Source organism: Atractosteus spatula, chromosome 2, assembly GCF_055471065.1.
Source record: "Atractosteus spatula isolate fAtrSpa1 chromosome 2, fAtrSpa1.hap1, whole genome shotgun sequence".
Classification (NCBI taxonomy): Eukaryota; Metazoa; Chordata; class Actinopteri; order Semionotiformes; family Lepisosteidae; genus Atractosteus; species Atractosteus spatula.
The window spans coordinates 61,480,295-61,496,387 of record NC_142707.1 but is presented as its reverse complement, the minus strand read 5'-3'; the positions used below and the strand labels follow the sequence as shown (position 1 = coordinate 61,496,387).

At 36.4% G+C, this 16,093-nt stretch overlaps 1 protein-coding gene across 2 annotated transcripts in view; it reads left to right on the top strand.

The window, feature by feature from the left end:
• The window catches only part of snx17 (sorting nexin 17), a 50,828-nt gene extending 37,401 nt beyond the window's left edge, over positions 1 to 13,427 (top strand). The window contains exons 7-15 of one of the 2 annotated variants that reach the window (XM_088936181.1): positions 1,157 to 1,244; positions 2,883 to 2,952; positions 5,031 to 5,123; positions 6,481 to 6,684; positions 7,265 to 7,387; positions 8,021 to 8,098; positions 8,687 to 8,761; positions 8,859 to 8,900; positions 9,896 to 13,427. In XM_088936181.1, the coding sequence (XP_088792307.1) occupies positions 1,157 to 1,244; positions 2,883 to 2,952; positions 5,031 to 5,123; positions 6,481 to 6,684; positions 7,265 to 7,387; positions 8,021 to 8,098; positions 8,687 to 8,761; positions 8,859 to 8,900; positions 9,896 to 10,015 (893 nt within the window). In that variant the 3' untranslated portion in view covers positions 10,016 to 13,427. The remainder of the gene's footprint in view (positions 1 to 1,156; positions 1,245 to 2,882; positions 2,953 to 5,030; positions 5,124 to 6,480; positions 6,685 to 7,264; positions 7,388 to 8,020; positions 8,099 to 8,686; positions 8,762 to 8,858; positions 8,901 to 9,895) is intronic. The other variant, XM_088936189.1, reaches the window with a different exon arrangement.
• The last annotated feature ends 2,666 nt before the right edge of the window (positions 13,428 to 16,093 follow it).

Genomic DNA, 16,093 nt, shown 5'->3' with positions numbered 1-16,093 from the left:
AGCTGTGATACTTTTTAATTTTATCCAAAACCTAAGAACAGGTGGAATAAGAAGAGGTTAATTCCAAGACGAAAAGTGGAACATTTTGATAAAAGGGGGGAAAAAAAACAACTATTTTGGCTATGAAGTCTTGTTCAGGTTGTCCAGCACCTGTTCTGTTTTTAATGGTCTACACATGGTCTAGTTTTCAATATATAGTAGCCTTAACCTCTTCTCACTTTGACGCAGTTTACCAAACCTCAGGCAGTTAGTCTTTTTTAAACTTGGTATTTCTTGCTATTTAACAGTATTTTCACTTGTTTTACTTGTAAGTTTACTTTGCTGTAGCTGCAAGATGATGTCAGTCACAGTGCATTCTGATGCCACAGTGGCCCTTTTCCTTCCATGAATAATTAAACTATTCACATGTATCGGAACATCTGACAGACAGCAGCCTGAGGGCTTACATGCAATTTCCTTTGCACAATTTTCACATTTTGTTGCTTTAGCTGGAAGTGTTGGCACTTTGAAGTAGCAGTTAACATTTATTATATACTAAAGAACAAGTAAAAGTTTATTCCATGCTGGAAAGAGAGGAAAAGAAACACGTTTCGGCTGTGGAACCTTCTTTGGGTGTGACACTATTGAGAGATTGCAAACTTGATCTCCGTAAGCAACCCCAAGCTCCTTGAGAGAGTTTGAGCTAATCTGCCAAGATGAATAGGCAATAATTATACCAAGCTGATGGAGGCTTACCTAAAAGACTTGGTAATTGGTTTGTAATTGCTGCCAAAGTTTCTCCCACCAAATAGATAAGGGTTTTCAATATTTATGCAATCAGCATTTCCTAAACTTTTCATTTTAGGTTTTGCTGATACTGTAAATTATCTTACCTGCAGAAACCATCAGATTATGCTCAGAATATTAAGTTTCAAAAAGTATAGGCTTCAGTTTGTAATTTCACAAAATAGGACACCATTGGAAAGGTGTGAATACATTAGCGAGACACTGTATTTCTCAACTCTGGGCTTTAAATATGACTTTTGCTTTCTGCTCATGTCCTGTGTCAGCATCAGTAATGTTATATTTCCTTGACTTCTGTTGTTTGTTTGATGAGTTGCCTTTGAAATCCACCTGTAATAAGAAACACTAATGTTGTCCTTTTTATAAATTGCAGTCGTACGAAAGCTACAGGAGTTTGAGTTGCCCTATGTCTCCGTCACCAGCCTCAAGAACCCTGAATATCGGATTGTCCTCCGGAAAAGGTTAGACTCCTGTTTCATTAGTTTCCACTTGATAATAGAGGTACTCAGTGACACCTGAGATAATAAGATCGTTTCATTGATCCTCTTATTTTCAGATATACCAGGATGTATTTTTGATAGACACACTTGCCACTTTTAATGTCGTTAATGTCAACTTTTAAAGTGGCACATCACGAGATAAACATGGTAGGTGAAGAGGAATAAAAATTCACCTATGAGGTTATCCATTAGTCCCTAAACTATATCTAATAAGCTTAATTCACTCTGAAAGGTTAAAATATAGAATGGGAGAATTGAAGTGATAAAGTCATGAAGTTGTGAGTACCAGTCATTCTCTATCTAAATCACTAAATTACCTTTACAACAGAAGAGAGACACAAGAAGAAACCTGAAATCTCTAAGTTAAACTTCTGTACATTTAGACTACACTTTTAATGGCTTTTGTGTGTTTTAGTTAAAAACTGAAACATTGGATCACCTCCCTTAAAATTGAATAGTGTACCGTTCTTTTTAAAGTGGTGTCTTTCATTAAAAGTCTAATATGGTGTAATGTAAAATGCAGAAACTGAGCACTAATGTTCCCTGCATTCTCTAGCTGATCAGGACGGTCACTCGCACAAAGCAGACCTCAAAATATGTGGGAACCTGCAGTACATGAAGTATTTAGCCTGCTCTCATAGGAGTTTCAGACTGAGCAGTCACAGGTGTTCAGCAGTTATGAACATTTTGAACACTTTAAAAATCATTACATAGCTTTTCTCTTAGTGTTTGGTTATGCGTGGCATTTGCAAACTTTCTTCACCAGCATTATTGTGCTTGCCTTGTATTTGTAGTTGACTCTATTGTATTTTAACCATATCCATAGTTCCCTTCTATCTATGACAATGATGACAATAATAATGGTACATGTGCGCTGCATACATCTTTCTGCCTTATTGCCTGATATTGTTTTAATATAGAGGTTAATCCTGCAATATGACCTACTTTCAGCCTAACAGGAGAATATCTGTATGCAAAAAATAACTAACCCTCATTTAGAAGATCAAAAATAGGCAGATTAATTACGTTTTTTTTTAATAGATCCTAGTGGATTAAGCTAAATCTAACACGTACTTTTCCTGTGAAGCCTGATAACTCATGTAACTGTTTTCAAAGAGGGGACATGTTCAATTTGCAAATTCCAAAGGATAATCTATTTTCTTGTCAATTATCTTCATCTTATTTGGTTGTGATTTCTACAGAATTTTAAGTCTCCATACCATTCCTCTGAAGACATGTACAGCGTTACAAGTCCTGAAATAACCATTAGACCATCATTAAAAGAGCTACATCTTGAGAGACTGTGTTGAGAAACCTTTTCATCATAATTGTTTTCTTTCTAATATGTTAAAATCTGATGTTTTAACTTAGGCTCAAGAGGATATTGAAAAGGTATCCAAAGGTATACCAATATCTCTGCTTGCATTACTATTGACCATCTTTTATTATTTCGTACTTACATTTTAAAAGCTAGAGGTGTAGCATTGCACTTACCATTCTGTCCTACAGACAGGGAGAAATATATATTTAACAATTTCAGATTAAAATGCTTCCTTTGTAAAAATGTATTATGTACCAGCAATAAAATTTGTTTTGCAGTTACTGGGACTCAGCATATGATAATGATGTGATGGACAACCGGGTTGGACTCAACTTATTATATGCTCAGGTACGTGTTTTTATTTTCCTTCTTTAAAGTTCTAAAAAAGTTTAGTGTTGCAAAGCTGGGTTGTGTAGGAATATCCGTTACGTCTGACTTTCTAAAAAAACTATACCAAGTACAGTACCTACAATTTCCTGATTCTTTATTTTCTATTTCTTAATAGAAATAGAATATTTCTAGGCCTATATTAAATAATGGAATAATTAATATATTTTTTATGTATTTTACCTACATTATTTCCATATTATAATTTAATATAATTTAATATTTATTTTTTTTTTATATATATGATTCAGGACTGCTTGTAAAGATCTAGATTAGCTATACAGGGGCAGTGACTCAGTGATTAGTATTGTTGTTGTGCAGTGCTAGGGCTCTGGGTTCAATTCCTGGGGCACTATTTGTGTGGAGTTTCTGTGTTCATGTTGGTTTCCTTCAAGTGCTCCTTTTTCATCCTGCAGTCCAGAGACATACTGGTAGGTTAATTGGCTTCAGTGAAAATTGGCCCCGGTGTAAGTGTGTGTGTTTGTGTCGGTGTGTGGCCCGTGATGGACTAGTGTCCTGTCCAGGGTGTACCCTGCCTTGTGCCTGTTGCTTGCCAGGACAGGCTCTGGTATCCCCCGGCAACCCTGTACTGGATAAAATGTTTAGCAGATGGATGGAAAAATAACTTTCTGTACTTATTGTGATGTTTTTTTCATGGTAAGAGAGTAGAGTTCAAAATCTGTCTCAACTTCACTGCTTCAATACTTTTGGAGAGAACTGCAAAATCCACAGGACTCACTAGTAATATTTATACTATAGAAATGAAGAAGAATTGCAGCCTCTATTAAACAAACAATTCACTAGAAAATGGTTGAAGCCAGCAAGTTATCAATGAATGTAATATTTTCTGAAGAAAAGTACCCTTAGAATTAGAAATAAGCAACATATACAGTACAGTAGAGTCTCGACATTGTGAGTATTTGGTGCAGAGAACCATGACAAACAGCCAAATTCGCATACGGCCATGTTGTTGCATAATGTACTACAGTATAGTCTGTATGGTTGAAATACATAGATAAACCTCCCTTATATGATAATTGAATTGTTAATAAATTGGCTTTAAGTTAATGAAAATAACATTGATCAACTAAAACAAACAACAATAATTACAAACATATGGTAATTGGCCAAAATTAACAACATAAATGAATCCGTCCTCTGCATCTGTTGGCTGCCTTCATTTTCTCTCTCTGCATTAACAGCTATTCCCTGCTCCGTGATTAGCATGCCACACTGTGAGGAAAAGGGCAACAAAACCGACAGTGAGCCTGTGAAATTGCCTTTCATTCCCCAGCCACTGACACAGAACTGGGAGCATTAGTTAACAACACAAGAACAAGACCACACTGAGATGCAGATGATGGGGGCTTGAGCAGGGGGCTGATGTGAAAACAGTATTTGACTTTGTTTCATCCTGCTCTGTCCTCCTCTCATCCAAGACCCCGCTGGCCACTCTGAATCAAAAATAAGCAAATTTACATTCACGGATGTTGAGGCTTGGTGGTATTTTGAAAACGATTGTTAAAATGTGAACGCTGTAGAATCTCTCTCTGTAACGAGGAAGAAAGAAAGAAGTGGCAGACTGCTAGAACTTGTATAAAAGGTCATTCATCTGTTATTTTCATTTTCCTTCTCTCCCCCCGTTTTCTCGTTTGTTTTTCTTTTTTGATGGGTGTGAGAAGTGGGATATGACTGTTGTGTCTGGACATTATTTTACTAATCTATAGAAAAGAAATGAAGTAAAATGAGAAAACAACATACACAAGAAAATTGTTGAGTTTATATATAATGACTGACTTTTCAAATGAAAATTTTTTCATTTTCAGCTTTACTTTACAGCTTAGAGTAATGAAAGTCATGTAGTATGCTTGTTTCTGTTTCATTTGTTCATGAAAGGAGGTCTACATTTGCAACTACTGGTTCTGTTATTGTTGTACTGTGTAGTTTTATTGGTGATTAGCATGATGAGCAAAAAATATCACCTGTATAAGGAAGACGCCTTTTTTTTTCCCATCCATTACCTTGTTGTTTTCACCCAGACGGTGTCCGATATTGAGAAAGGCTGGATCTTGGTCAATAAAGACCAGCATCGGCAGCTCAAATCCCTGCAAGAAAAAGGCTCCAAGAAAGAAGTAAGGAGAAAGAAGGCATTTTAAAAAAGGATATACTGTATTTGGTTTACAACTTCAAATTGAGAAATGATTGCAGTTTCAGATTTAGCTGCAGTTTCAGATTCTAGTTGTTTTTATGTCACATGCCAACTTATATGCAAACCTGATGATTTTTACTAGGAGAAGATTGCTCTTTTTTGGGAAATGTACAGCTAAACTGGCACTTTGTTATTGTTAATTAAAAATGTTAATTTCCATTTTCATTGCAATTTAAAGTGACATCATCTTGACGTAAAGGTTATGTTTTGAAACAGTTGCATTAAGAAAAAACTCTGGCTGAATGAGACCTAATTTCATACATTTAAAAAATCAGATAATTTCCTCATGTGATACTCGCAGTGCTGCTTTGTGTCGAAAACACTTTCCTTTTATAAAAAGTATAAATTATGTTGTGTGAAACATCCCAGTCAGTTTTCCATTTTGTTTTTTAAACGTTTTTTTGACACCTGTCTAAAGTTAAAAGCCAGTGAAATATGTACCTGTTGGTAGCATCCAACTTGTACAACATCAAGGTAGTGGGGGCTACACATCGGTGGAGGTGAAAGGGAGTCCCCATTACCTGCAAAGTGCTTATTATGATGATGATGATTATTATTATTATTATAGCTCATGATATTATTGCTTTCACTTACACTTCCACAGTAAGAAGAACTGTCCACTTTGTGGTGAAATAATCCATGATTAATGTTAATTTCCATTCATTGTTCAGTGTTTTAGCAGAAATACTAAAAATATATTGAGTGTGATTTTCTCTACATTCATCTACCACAAAATTATAAAAAATCAAAATATACACTGATATTGTTGCTTTCACTTCCCTGTATATCTGCTTCCTTGTTGTTTTAAGAGTACTTTTTAATTCATGTTCCATTGAAATTATCTGTTTAGCAAACATGTTTGCTCAAGGTGTTTTATATTCAGAACAATTTAAAAATCCACTTTATGATTTTATGATAGTATTGATTCTTTTTCCAAGTATGTTTTGAAGAATGCAAATTCAGAAAAACTGGGTAACTTCCACCCTCACAATATGTCCAGTCAGTTACAGGTATGTGTGGTGCTCTTTGCTGGTAGATGGTGGAAGTTATGCATCTAAATTCATGGGGTCTGTCCTTTGCTAGACACAGAATTTAGGATTTGCATAGTTGTAAATCTTTGAAAACTGCACTTGAAAACATTAAAAAGTACCTCAGCAACAATGGATAAATGAAAAATTGTACAAACAAATGCAACTAATATTCATGTTTAGGTGATTCATTGCTCTTTTGTTCTAGATATTTTGTACTTTTTTGACCTAATCATTAACTTTTTTTCATAGTTCATCCACCTAGCTCAGACCCTGAAGTATTACGGTTACATCAAATTCGATCCCTGCATCACAGACTTCCCTGAAAAGGGCTGCCATGTGATCGTCAGTGCTGGGAACAATGAGCTCAACTTTCACGTCAAACTTCCCAACGATCGGATTAAGGAAGGAAGCTTTAAAGTGACACGCATGAGATGCTGGCGTGTCACTTCTTCTGTAAGTGGAGACGGTTTGTTGCCAGTCTTTCTCTTGTTTTACATGTCTCTGTGCCACACTTCGCAAAGTACTTTAACGTGTGGGCTTTTTGACTAGTATGCATCTTAAAAAATCATTGGAGTTTTCATTTATAAAAAAAATCTGTTCTTTCTTGTTGTGAGTGATTGTGTGTGTGTGCTTGATGCAATGGACTGACATCCCATAACATCCCTTGAATTGTGTGCTTCTGAAATAGGTTCCAGGTTGCCAGAACCTTTACCAGGCAACTTTTTGATAATGGGTGGATGAATTCTAAAATAACACCTAGGAAGGTGGAAGTGTGTCATCAAGCTACAATTAAAGAATTACCAGAAAGTCTTATCCAAAAAGCTTCCCTTCAAGCAAATCTACAGTATATTATCCAGAGCATTTTATAATTTCATCATTCACACTTTATTTAGGAGTGGTTTTACAAGCCTTCCTCAATAGAAAGAGCTGTATTATAACGCGTTGATGTTTTAAATAATTACTTGCATGTGGCATAAACACAAATACTACGTGGTGGATGGCAGTCTATAAATGCCTTTTTTCTGCTTTTCAGCAGGTGCCAGTGGTGAATGGCACAGCAAATGGCTCTGGAAAATGTGAGGTCAAGCTGGAGCTGGCATTTGAGTATCTCATGAGCAAGGACCGCTTACAATGGGTCACTATCACCAGTCCACAAGTATGCACTTAAGTCCCCTTAAGAAGCCTGCTCTGTGTTTATTTATTCTCCACTGCCTTTTCTTTTCCAGTGAAGTTAGATGTTTAGGAATGCCATTTCAAGCTTCAAACCTGAAAGAAAGTGCATTTATTGGGTTATATACTAGGATTGTTAGGAAGTTAGGTTTTACACAGAGTAATCATGTTTAAAGAATATTCAGCAGTGAATGTTTTACTTCTATGTTACACAGCTTTAAGATTGTATTTCCATCTGTTTTTGTCCATTCAATCCTGTTAACCTCATTGCAGTCATCCTAGAACATTTCTTTATGCTTCAGACTATTTTAAATTTTAACTGCTCATAGTATAAGGAGGGAGGGGGGGACTTGGTAAAAAGAAAGCAGGAATTCCTTAGGTTCATTTGCCGTAGAAACAGGTGATAAATGTTCATATAAATTCATTGTAGAACTGATTCTCCGTTTCTTAGTTATATTTCTTTGGAAATCTACTAACATTGACATTGCCTATTCAGTAAGAGGATTCAATGGGAAACAAAAGAATAAAACAGATTTATCAAGGCTTTACAATAGCTACTAAATAGACTATGAATTGTCTTGTACTAAATGCTTTTCTAACATCCTGCCGGCTCTTCAAGGCTATAATGATGAGCATCTGTCTTCAGTCCATGGTGGACGAACTGATGGTAAAGAAGTCTGGCGGCAGCATCAAAAAGGTTAGTGAACCAGCCCTTCCTTTGTATGATGTCCAAGGTCTTGGGGACAGAGGCGATACTCTGTTGATACTGTCAGCAATTATGGGAGCTGCACTGAGGGTTTGTGTCAGTGTTTTGTTTTCTTTCAGATTGGTTAAATTTATAACCAGGCACAAGGCTGTCTCCTGCTCTTCCGTTGAAGAATTTCCCACAACACGCAATCCAGTTTTTCACATATAAACTCCAGACGACTGAGGCAGTTAGCTGGTGAAAGACATTATAAACGGTGCAGACAGTACACAGCTGGCCAAATGCCGCTGGTTTGCAGCATCGGCCCCTGGGGCTGACCTGGCCTTGTGCCTCTGGGTCTGTCCCACACCTTCGCTGCCTTGCAGTGCGAAAAGAGGTGGAGAGTACATTTCAGAAAAAAAAGCCCACTTTCCCAGCTCGCCCATGCTGGTAAAGATTGTTGCAGTAAATAAAACTGAGCAGGACTTGGTAGCGTTTCACATTTTATTTTATAAAACGCTGTGAGTCTGATTTAGAAGTACTCTCGTCTCTTCCTTGACGGTTAATTGCAAAAGCTGTTTTTGTCTGTTCTTTGTCTAGATGCTGAAAAAACGTCATAATGGTTCCTTACGTCGATCTGACAGCCAGCAGCCTGTGAAATCCCCTCCCTTACTTGTAAGATTTTTTTTCACAGAAGAAAATATACAGTCCATGTATAATCCACGCATCCAATAAAATACTGATATTGATTTTCTTTTTGCTTTTAAACCAGGACTCCCCAGACCCAAACCGTGAACCTATTGTTAAGCTGTCGGTGAGTTGTGGTTTTAGAGTTTTATACTGAATTCAGTTAGTGACTGGTGGTATTGGATATACCTTACAGCTTTCTTTGTTATTGGTTAATAGTATAGCAGTACTGATGCAAAACATTCCACTTTGAAATGGCACTTCATAAAGAGTAAAAGTAAAGACTGTAGTGTAGATACCTTCTCCTTCGAGCTTGGGCAGAAATCTTGCTTAAGTCAACAGACTGAGTCTTTGAAAGTAGAGTTCGTGGGCTTTGAAGCTCAGATTTAATCAGCAGTATATTTAAGGATTGCCTCTGTCGGCTGAACCTGAAATCATCTGCCTTTTTCACTGAGGTGCAACATTTAGTTCGTAATACGTGCTCTGTGACTGGTGTATAATGTTCCACCTGCTGTCCTGAACAGTTAGAGTGCCATTTTCTTCTGAATACAGTGTGACGTTTTTTTCCCCTGAAGTTGGCTCTGCCAGGGAGCATCCTATGATAAACCTGAGATTTTCAGTTGTGCTGTAGTGGTAGCCACCCATGTCAGTTTTACCTTCTTGGGTTGGGTTATAGACAAGCAACAAATTGAAATATTTAGCAAATTTATTTTCCAACACAAGATAGTAACTGTTTAACTTAAATTGACATCCATGCAATAATTAATCTATTGCAACAAAATATATCCCTAGGATACATGCTGGGTGGATGACAAGTAGACCTAGAATACCAAACTACATCAGTAACCAGCAGCACAGTATCAGAATGGAAACAACCCCTAAGGGCACTTGGCTAAGGGGAGCAGATGCTGTCTGTGTGTATTTCAGACTAAGAGTTCCTGGCTGAACATAAAAAAGTCCACACATGCTTTTTTTCTGCATTTGCTTGTTAGTCACTGAAATGTACTCCATTAAGATCTGACGGAAGAACCACTGTTCCGGAAGTTAATGTTGTGCGCTTCAGCCCTGTGCGTTTTAAACCCCCATAGTTTTATTTGTTGCCTGTTCTGTGTGTTTTTCTAGAGTAAGCTGACCTCAGTGACCCTGCGAGGGATCAGCACTTCCAACTCCGCCAATGATCTCAGCGGCAACAATTTCCACGGCAACTATGCCTTCGAGGGAATTGGAGATGATGACTTGTAAACAAAACCATTCCAGTTGTAGCCTGAGAGATGCTGATGTGAGACAAATACGCAAATACTGCAAGATTCTAAGACACCTGAAAATAAAGCTTTTTTATTTTTTTGTTTGCAGATATTCCTCTAAATTATGTACTCTCAACATTGGATTTTAGTCTGAGCCTAGTCATACTTGCACAAATGCAGGTTTTGTTATTTTCTGTATTATAAGCTTATAATACCCAGTAAATAAGCCTCTCATGTTTGTACAGGGTGTTGGACGTGTAACAAAACATTATAGTCGTTTCAAAAATATTGAAGCTGTCCTGCTGCTTTCCAGAAAGGTTTTTTCCAGGTTAAAATATGTAGTAATTAATGGCAAATATTATCTTTTTATGTTATAATAATGTTATAACTTTGAAAGTCAGTGTCATTTATTTAGTCTACAGTTGCTAATAGCTTATTTGTGTTATTTTACCTGAAAGTGTTTTTGCATGTTGTGCAAGATGGAGCACATGCACAGTTTGGTGAAGGTATTCTTTCACTTGAAAAACAAAATGTCCATGTGATCAGGATATCATTTGCAGTAGTTAGCCCATGAATATCTCTTACCATTTCTAATGATACATTATGGAATATCACCCTATGTATTAATAAGTTCAACATCCTTCAGGGAATTTCAGAAAAGAAGGTAACATTTCCCTTGTTAGAAAGTTAGAAACTTGTTTACTAGCAGGTATGGTAAAAAAAAATAGAAGTTAATACGCAGTTTCTTTGCACTTGCAGCCAAAATCCAAGGTACGAAATAGCATGCAGTTTGCTTTGGGTTTATAATGGGATCAAAAAAATGCTAGAGCAAGCGGCTTACCAGACAGTCTTTCTCTCTAATGCTTCTAAGATGCAAGTCTTAAGACTGAAACTGAACAACTTCAAAGCTGTGTGATACCTAATGTGACAGTCATAAACTGCCCTCCTGTGTCTGACAGAGTGGCCTTTGGTAATCGTAATTTAACACTAGTGAAACATATTGTATATAGTTCTTAAAATAACCACAGCCTTTGTAAAATGTTCTTAGAATGTAAATAGTGTACACGTTGCTCAATAAGGCCTTCTTAAAACACAGCTAAGAAGTAACATTTTATTACCATTCACACAGTGCCATGGCAGTTCTTGTACAGCAATAAGTGGAATGTGAGTCTGTTCAAAGTGTGCTTAGAAACCTTTTATGACCATGCAATGTGCAGTTGTGCCAAATTTTTGTGTGACCAAAGTCACTTGAGGGTATAGATAGAGGTGCTGCAGATCAACTTATTTTAGCTTTTAATTGGGGGGAACATTCACTTTATTATTACCAGAGATACTTTCAATAGGCACCAAATTCACTTTCCTAGCAGCTGTTTTTGCTTTACAGTAAGAAAGTACATGATTTGTTACATGGTTATCCAAAAAGTACATTTAGGATTTTACTAACAGTGGACGTCTTCATTTCTGGACTAGCTTGTGCTTTTTAAAATTTGTAAATGGAAGCAGCCTCATAAATATACAATTTAGCTGTGTCTGGTGGGAAAATGCCCTCTCTTGCTGCCTTACAGGTGTTTTTAAAGCCTTACCGAGCCTTTTCCTCAAAACGTTTGTCGGAAAAGCAGACGCAGAATTGGTGGTGCTGCAGGTTTATGGCTGTCGCATGGTATCATGCTTCTGCTAGTGAGAGCTCTCTCGTGTGAATCTTGCAGGATTTGCTTTTTGTTCGTCAGTTCTGTTGAACAGCTTGCACTTGCTAAACCAATTTTGCACAGTATTGTGAAGGATGGACACGAGTCAACTGACAGTAATTTAAAAAAAAGTAAAGGACTTTTCAAGAGTTATGAAATCTTGGAAAGTGTTTTGGAAGGGCCACAATCTACATTTTATATAGTTTTGTGTTTCCAACATGAAATAAAAAAATCTCATAAATGCCAAAATTATAGTTTACTAAAGCATTTTGCACAAAAGAGCATTAAAATCTACAAGTCACTTTTGCTATGTACATGAATAAAGAAAATGTATTCTGAACATTGTTACTAATATCTGTATCTTTAATAGTGTATTGTAATCAAATAGATCAAATGTAATCTAAGATGTATGAAAATAGAAGCTATCATTGTTTACAGAATTGTAGAGAAGTGTAGTCAGAATGCAAATTGTTTACAGATTCCAGTTCAGATTTTCAACTGCTTGTCTTAGTAGTAAACTGATGTATTAGGAAAGTGCATAAAACAGTGATTCCAGTTTTTTCCATATCTTAAATTTGTATTCTTTTGAGTTAATTGTGCGGATTTACTTGTGTGCATTGACATCTAAAAAGGGCTCTGTAAAACTGCATAAGCTTCCAGCTGCATTTGTGTCAAGCCGCCCAGATATTTTCTGGGTGATGACAGTAGCAAACATGACGATTAAATGATCATTTTGTAGCCTGATGCCAGGTGTGAAATTTCAAGGCTTATTCCATCTTGCGGTCTTTGGCACAGAATTGCATGGGAAAGAGGGAACAATCCGGATGTACCAGTGCTGGTAGTGTAACTTTTCCTCCTTCATATCCCAAGAGAGAAGCCACAGTATTCTATACATGAGAAAATGTGTTTGGGGGGGGGTATGCTCTTCTTTAGTCAAAATATAACCCCTAAATGTCTCTACTGAATTGAATGTGTTCACAAATACTGTAAGTTTGGGAAAAACTGGTGTTTCACGGAACAAAAACGAGTAGTTAGAAAACCTTTATCCCTTTCATTTCAAATACCAACTAAACTGTTCCAAGTACAATAGATGGGAAGCGAGAGCCCTAAATTTTACCTAATTTAGGTGCCAAATAAATTACTTTTGAAATGGGATGCCATTGTTTGTCTTTTTGTGTACTACTTTAATGTTGTTGTGGTACTTTTTTCCAACTCTTTATCATAGAAATCCATAATAGATAAATATCTTCCCATCTTTTTTTATCTAGATCATGTGGCCTGTTGCTTTTGATTTGACTTTAATACCCCCACTAGTACTATAGTTACTCATTTGACATTGGTGCTGTTATTACAGTAAGGGTACACAAATCGACTTTAGTTATTTTGTCACTTGTTTTATTAATCCAGAGTTGATAAGAAATGTTATGGGGGCGGCATAGAGAATTTCATTTTTTTTATTTCAATCCTTCAATGTTGAGTTTTACAAAAGAAATGTTAGACCCAGTCATTAAAAAATAAAATGTTGTGGTGGTGTTTGGTGTGAGGTCTGAGGTTAATGAGCACTGGGTCATACATCTTTCAAATATTCCAGAATTATTTGTCTCTCCAGGTCAGAACTGATGCCCACTGGCATGGTTGGGTTTGTGTAAGAGGAAAACAGAGCTGCCCATAACTGCTGCTTGCTGTTTGCATTTATATATATATATTAAACATTATAATTCCAAATTTGTTTGTGATTTGTTTACTCCAAATCCAAGGTCATGTGTGAGAGCAACTGATTTGTGAGAGATCCTCCAAGGAGCATTTCACCACAGCAGCATACAGATCTCTCCATGTAGCACCTATCCAAAGAAGTTTCATAGAGGATATGATCTGTCTTGTCTAGCAAAGGTAGTTTCAAGATGACGCCAACAATAGGGGTTTCTAATCTTGTATTATGAATTGGAATGAAAAGTAATGACACTTCACCTTGAGCAGAACACTAAACACATCAGTGATATACTGTATGAGTCTCGGATTCAGTTCCTTACAGAGTGGAAGCAAATTTAATCTAATGGTATAATGAAATACATCGGGCATTTGCACATTTATTTTTGTATACGTAATGGTTTGCATTTCCCCTCTGCTTTCTAACTGTTGAGTCCTTGCATTCTGTGAAACTGAATTAAAAAATTGTTTTAAAAAAGTTTGGGTTCACGGTTTTTATAGCACTCTTAGTCCCTTAGGTGGTCGGTGATGAATAACAGCTGCATAAGGTGCTGCTTTTCAGTGATGAATGAGATGGGTCCCCTGTCCGTGAAAACATAAATGCACATACTTCAGTGACCAATTCTATATTATCATCCAAACTTCCTGTTCCAACAGTATACTAGAATAACATATCTTAATTTTTTTTTTATCTTGTTTCCACCCTTATTGTCTGACTGAGAGAGTGGTTGTGTAATTATCCTGCAAATACTGACAAATTCTAAAGTACTTCATTTTCCAATATGACACTTGATAGCATCTCCAACTAAGTTCATAAATATAACTGAAATCTGCCTTTTCTTACACTGCACAAACTATTGTTCTTTCAAGTTGACTGCTGCCCCAGGTGTTTTTCAAGATGGACAAGCCACAGATAAATAAGAAAATTCCACTGTAAGATTTAAGGAAATAGCTTTACTGCATTGCAGAGAGGAGAGAAACTGATTTTGCGAAGTGAGCCTGTTTCATCTTTGGATAACAAGTCTGCTTTCAACAGGAACATCTACCAACTACAACAAAGCCATCCTGCTCTACGTTATATATGAACACATGGCGCTTTTTAAAAACCTATGCAAAAAACATGCATAAACAGCAAAACCTGCCCCTTTTTTGGGGGTTTTGAAAAAGTAAAGTGAGCACTCATTAAGCTTCAAAAAGAAAAATGAAGTTATATTTGTGTTGAAATATAAACAAGTTAAGTGCACAGAATTAGTGCATTTCCCCTTTTTAATGACCCATAGTAGCTTTAATGTGAGACCATTTAAAAAAAATCACTGGGTTCCTGCTGTGAAATTTGAAACACAAAAAACAAATCAACAATGTTCTCTAGTATTCCTTTTTATACTATCTATATCCGGTAGTGTTATGATAAGAGGGTGGGATACATTATTTAGCACCATATCAGGGTGTGGCATTTTGATTTTAGTTGTTCTCTGAAGGGAAATGAGAAATAAAATGTAGAAATGTTTGTTCAGTATTGCATCAGTGGTCTTACTACGTTTTTATTATGGATCTTGGCATGTCACTTTTAGTTAAAACGGGCAGCTTCAATTAACATTATACCCTGCTTTCCTCTCTCAGTGTGCTTTTGGGGAGGGTGAGGAGATTTATTATTGGTGGCGCATTTTAATCAGCTTCATAAGGGACCTGATTAGTTCTAGGAGAAAGCTTGCACAGCATAAGCTCACAAGTACTTTGAAAAGACGTACGTCTTAACCTTAGAAGCTGTGTACTGCTGCAGTGAATTTTTATTCATTTCACATTTCACAGAAGTCATATGTAGTACTAGGTTATCGCTAATCTGTTTTTCTTTGTTTATCCCTTGTTTGTTTGTTTGTTTTTTCAAGACGTTGGGGATTTACAGATTCACCATTATGCCAGAAGTCAATCTTGCCAGGACTGAATGTCTAGTGGCATTCAGGTCCGATATAATAGTTTTAATCAGAAAAGACCACTTTAATGGTACCTCCTGCCCAGGTTATATATTTAATATTCATGTCCATTTGCAAAAAATAATTTGTAGAATATTTCTGTTATAATAGTCTACAGGCATGGAATGTCAATGGACTGCTAAGCCATAAATAAAAACTGTGACATTTTCCTGCTATTGGCCCACCTTGTGCAGCATTATGAACACTTTGATTTTCATTAAGTGGCATGAACAGGTTTTCAGAAAGGTTAGGGCTGTTGTTCATTGACCTCAGTACACAAAATCCTCTAGGAGCTATAACAAATTGTGTTGTGCCTGTGTGTTCTAAGATAAGGTAAGACATTTGATAAGGTATTTTGAAATTCATCCTAAAGGTAGCATTTTGTAAGGATTATGGTTTCCAAAGAATCAAAGCTAAAATGTAATGGTCTCTACAATCCATTTGGAATATTCACATGGTGATATTGTTCCTTAATTTGAGTTAAAATAAGTTGTTTTGAAAATATGTGTACAATTGTGTTATTTCCAGACCTTCAGGCTACTTGTCTAGTTTCTGCATTTACATACATTGTTGGGAAAATGGCAGATGTTGTTGCTGCAGCCTCCCTTGAATGTCTGATCATTTTTCCCTTTTAGTTCAGTTCTGAGCTATTCTTTTAGGATTCTAAATAATTCTGTACATCAATGATGCCACAAGCATGGGAATAGAAATATT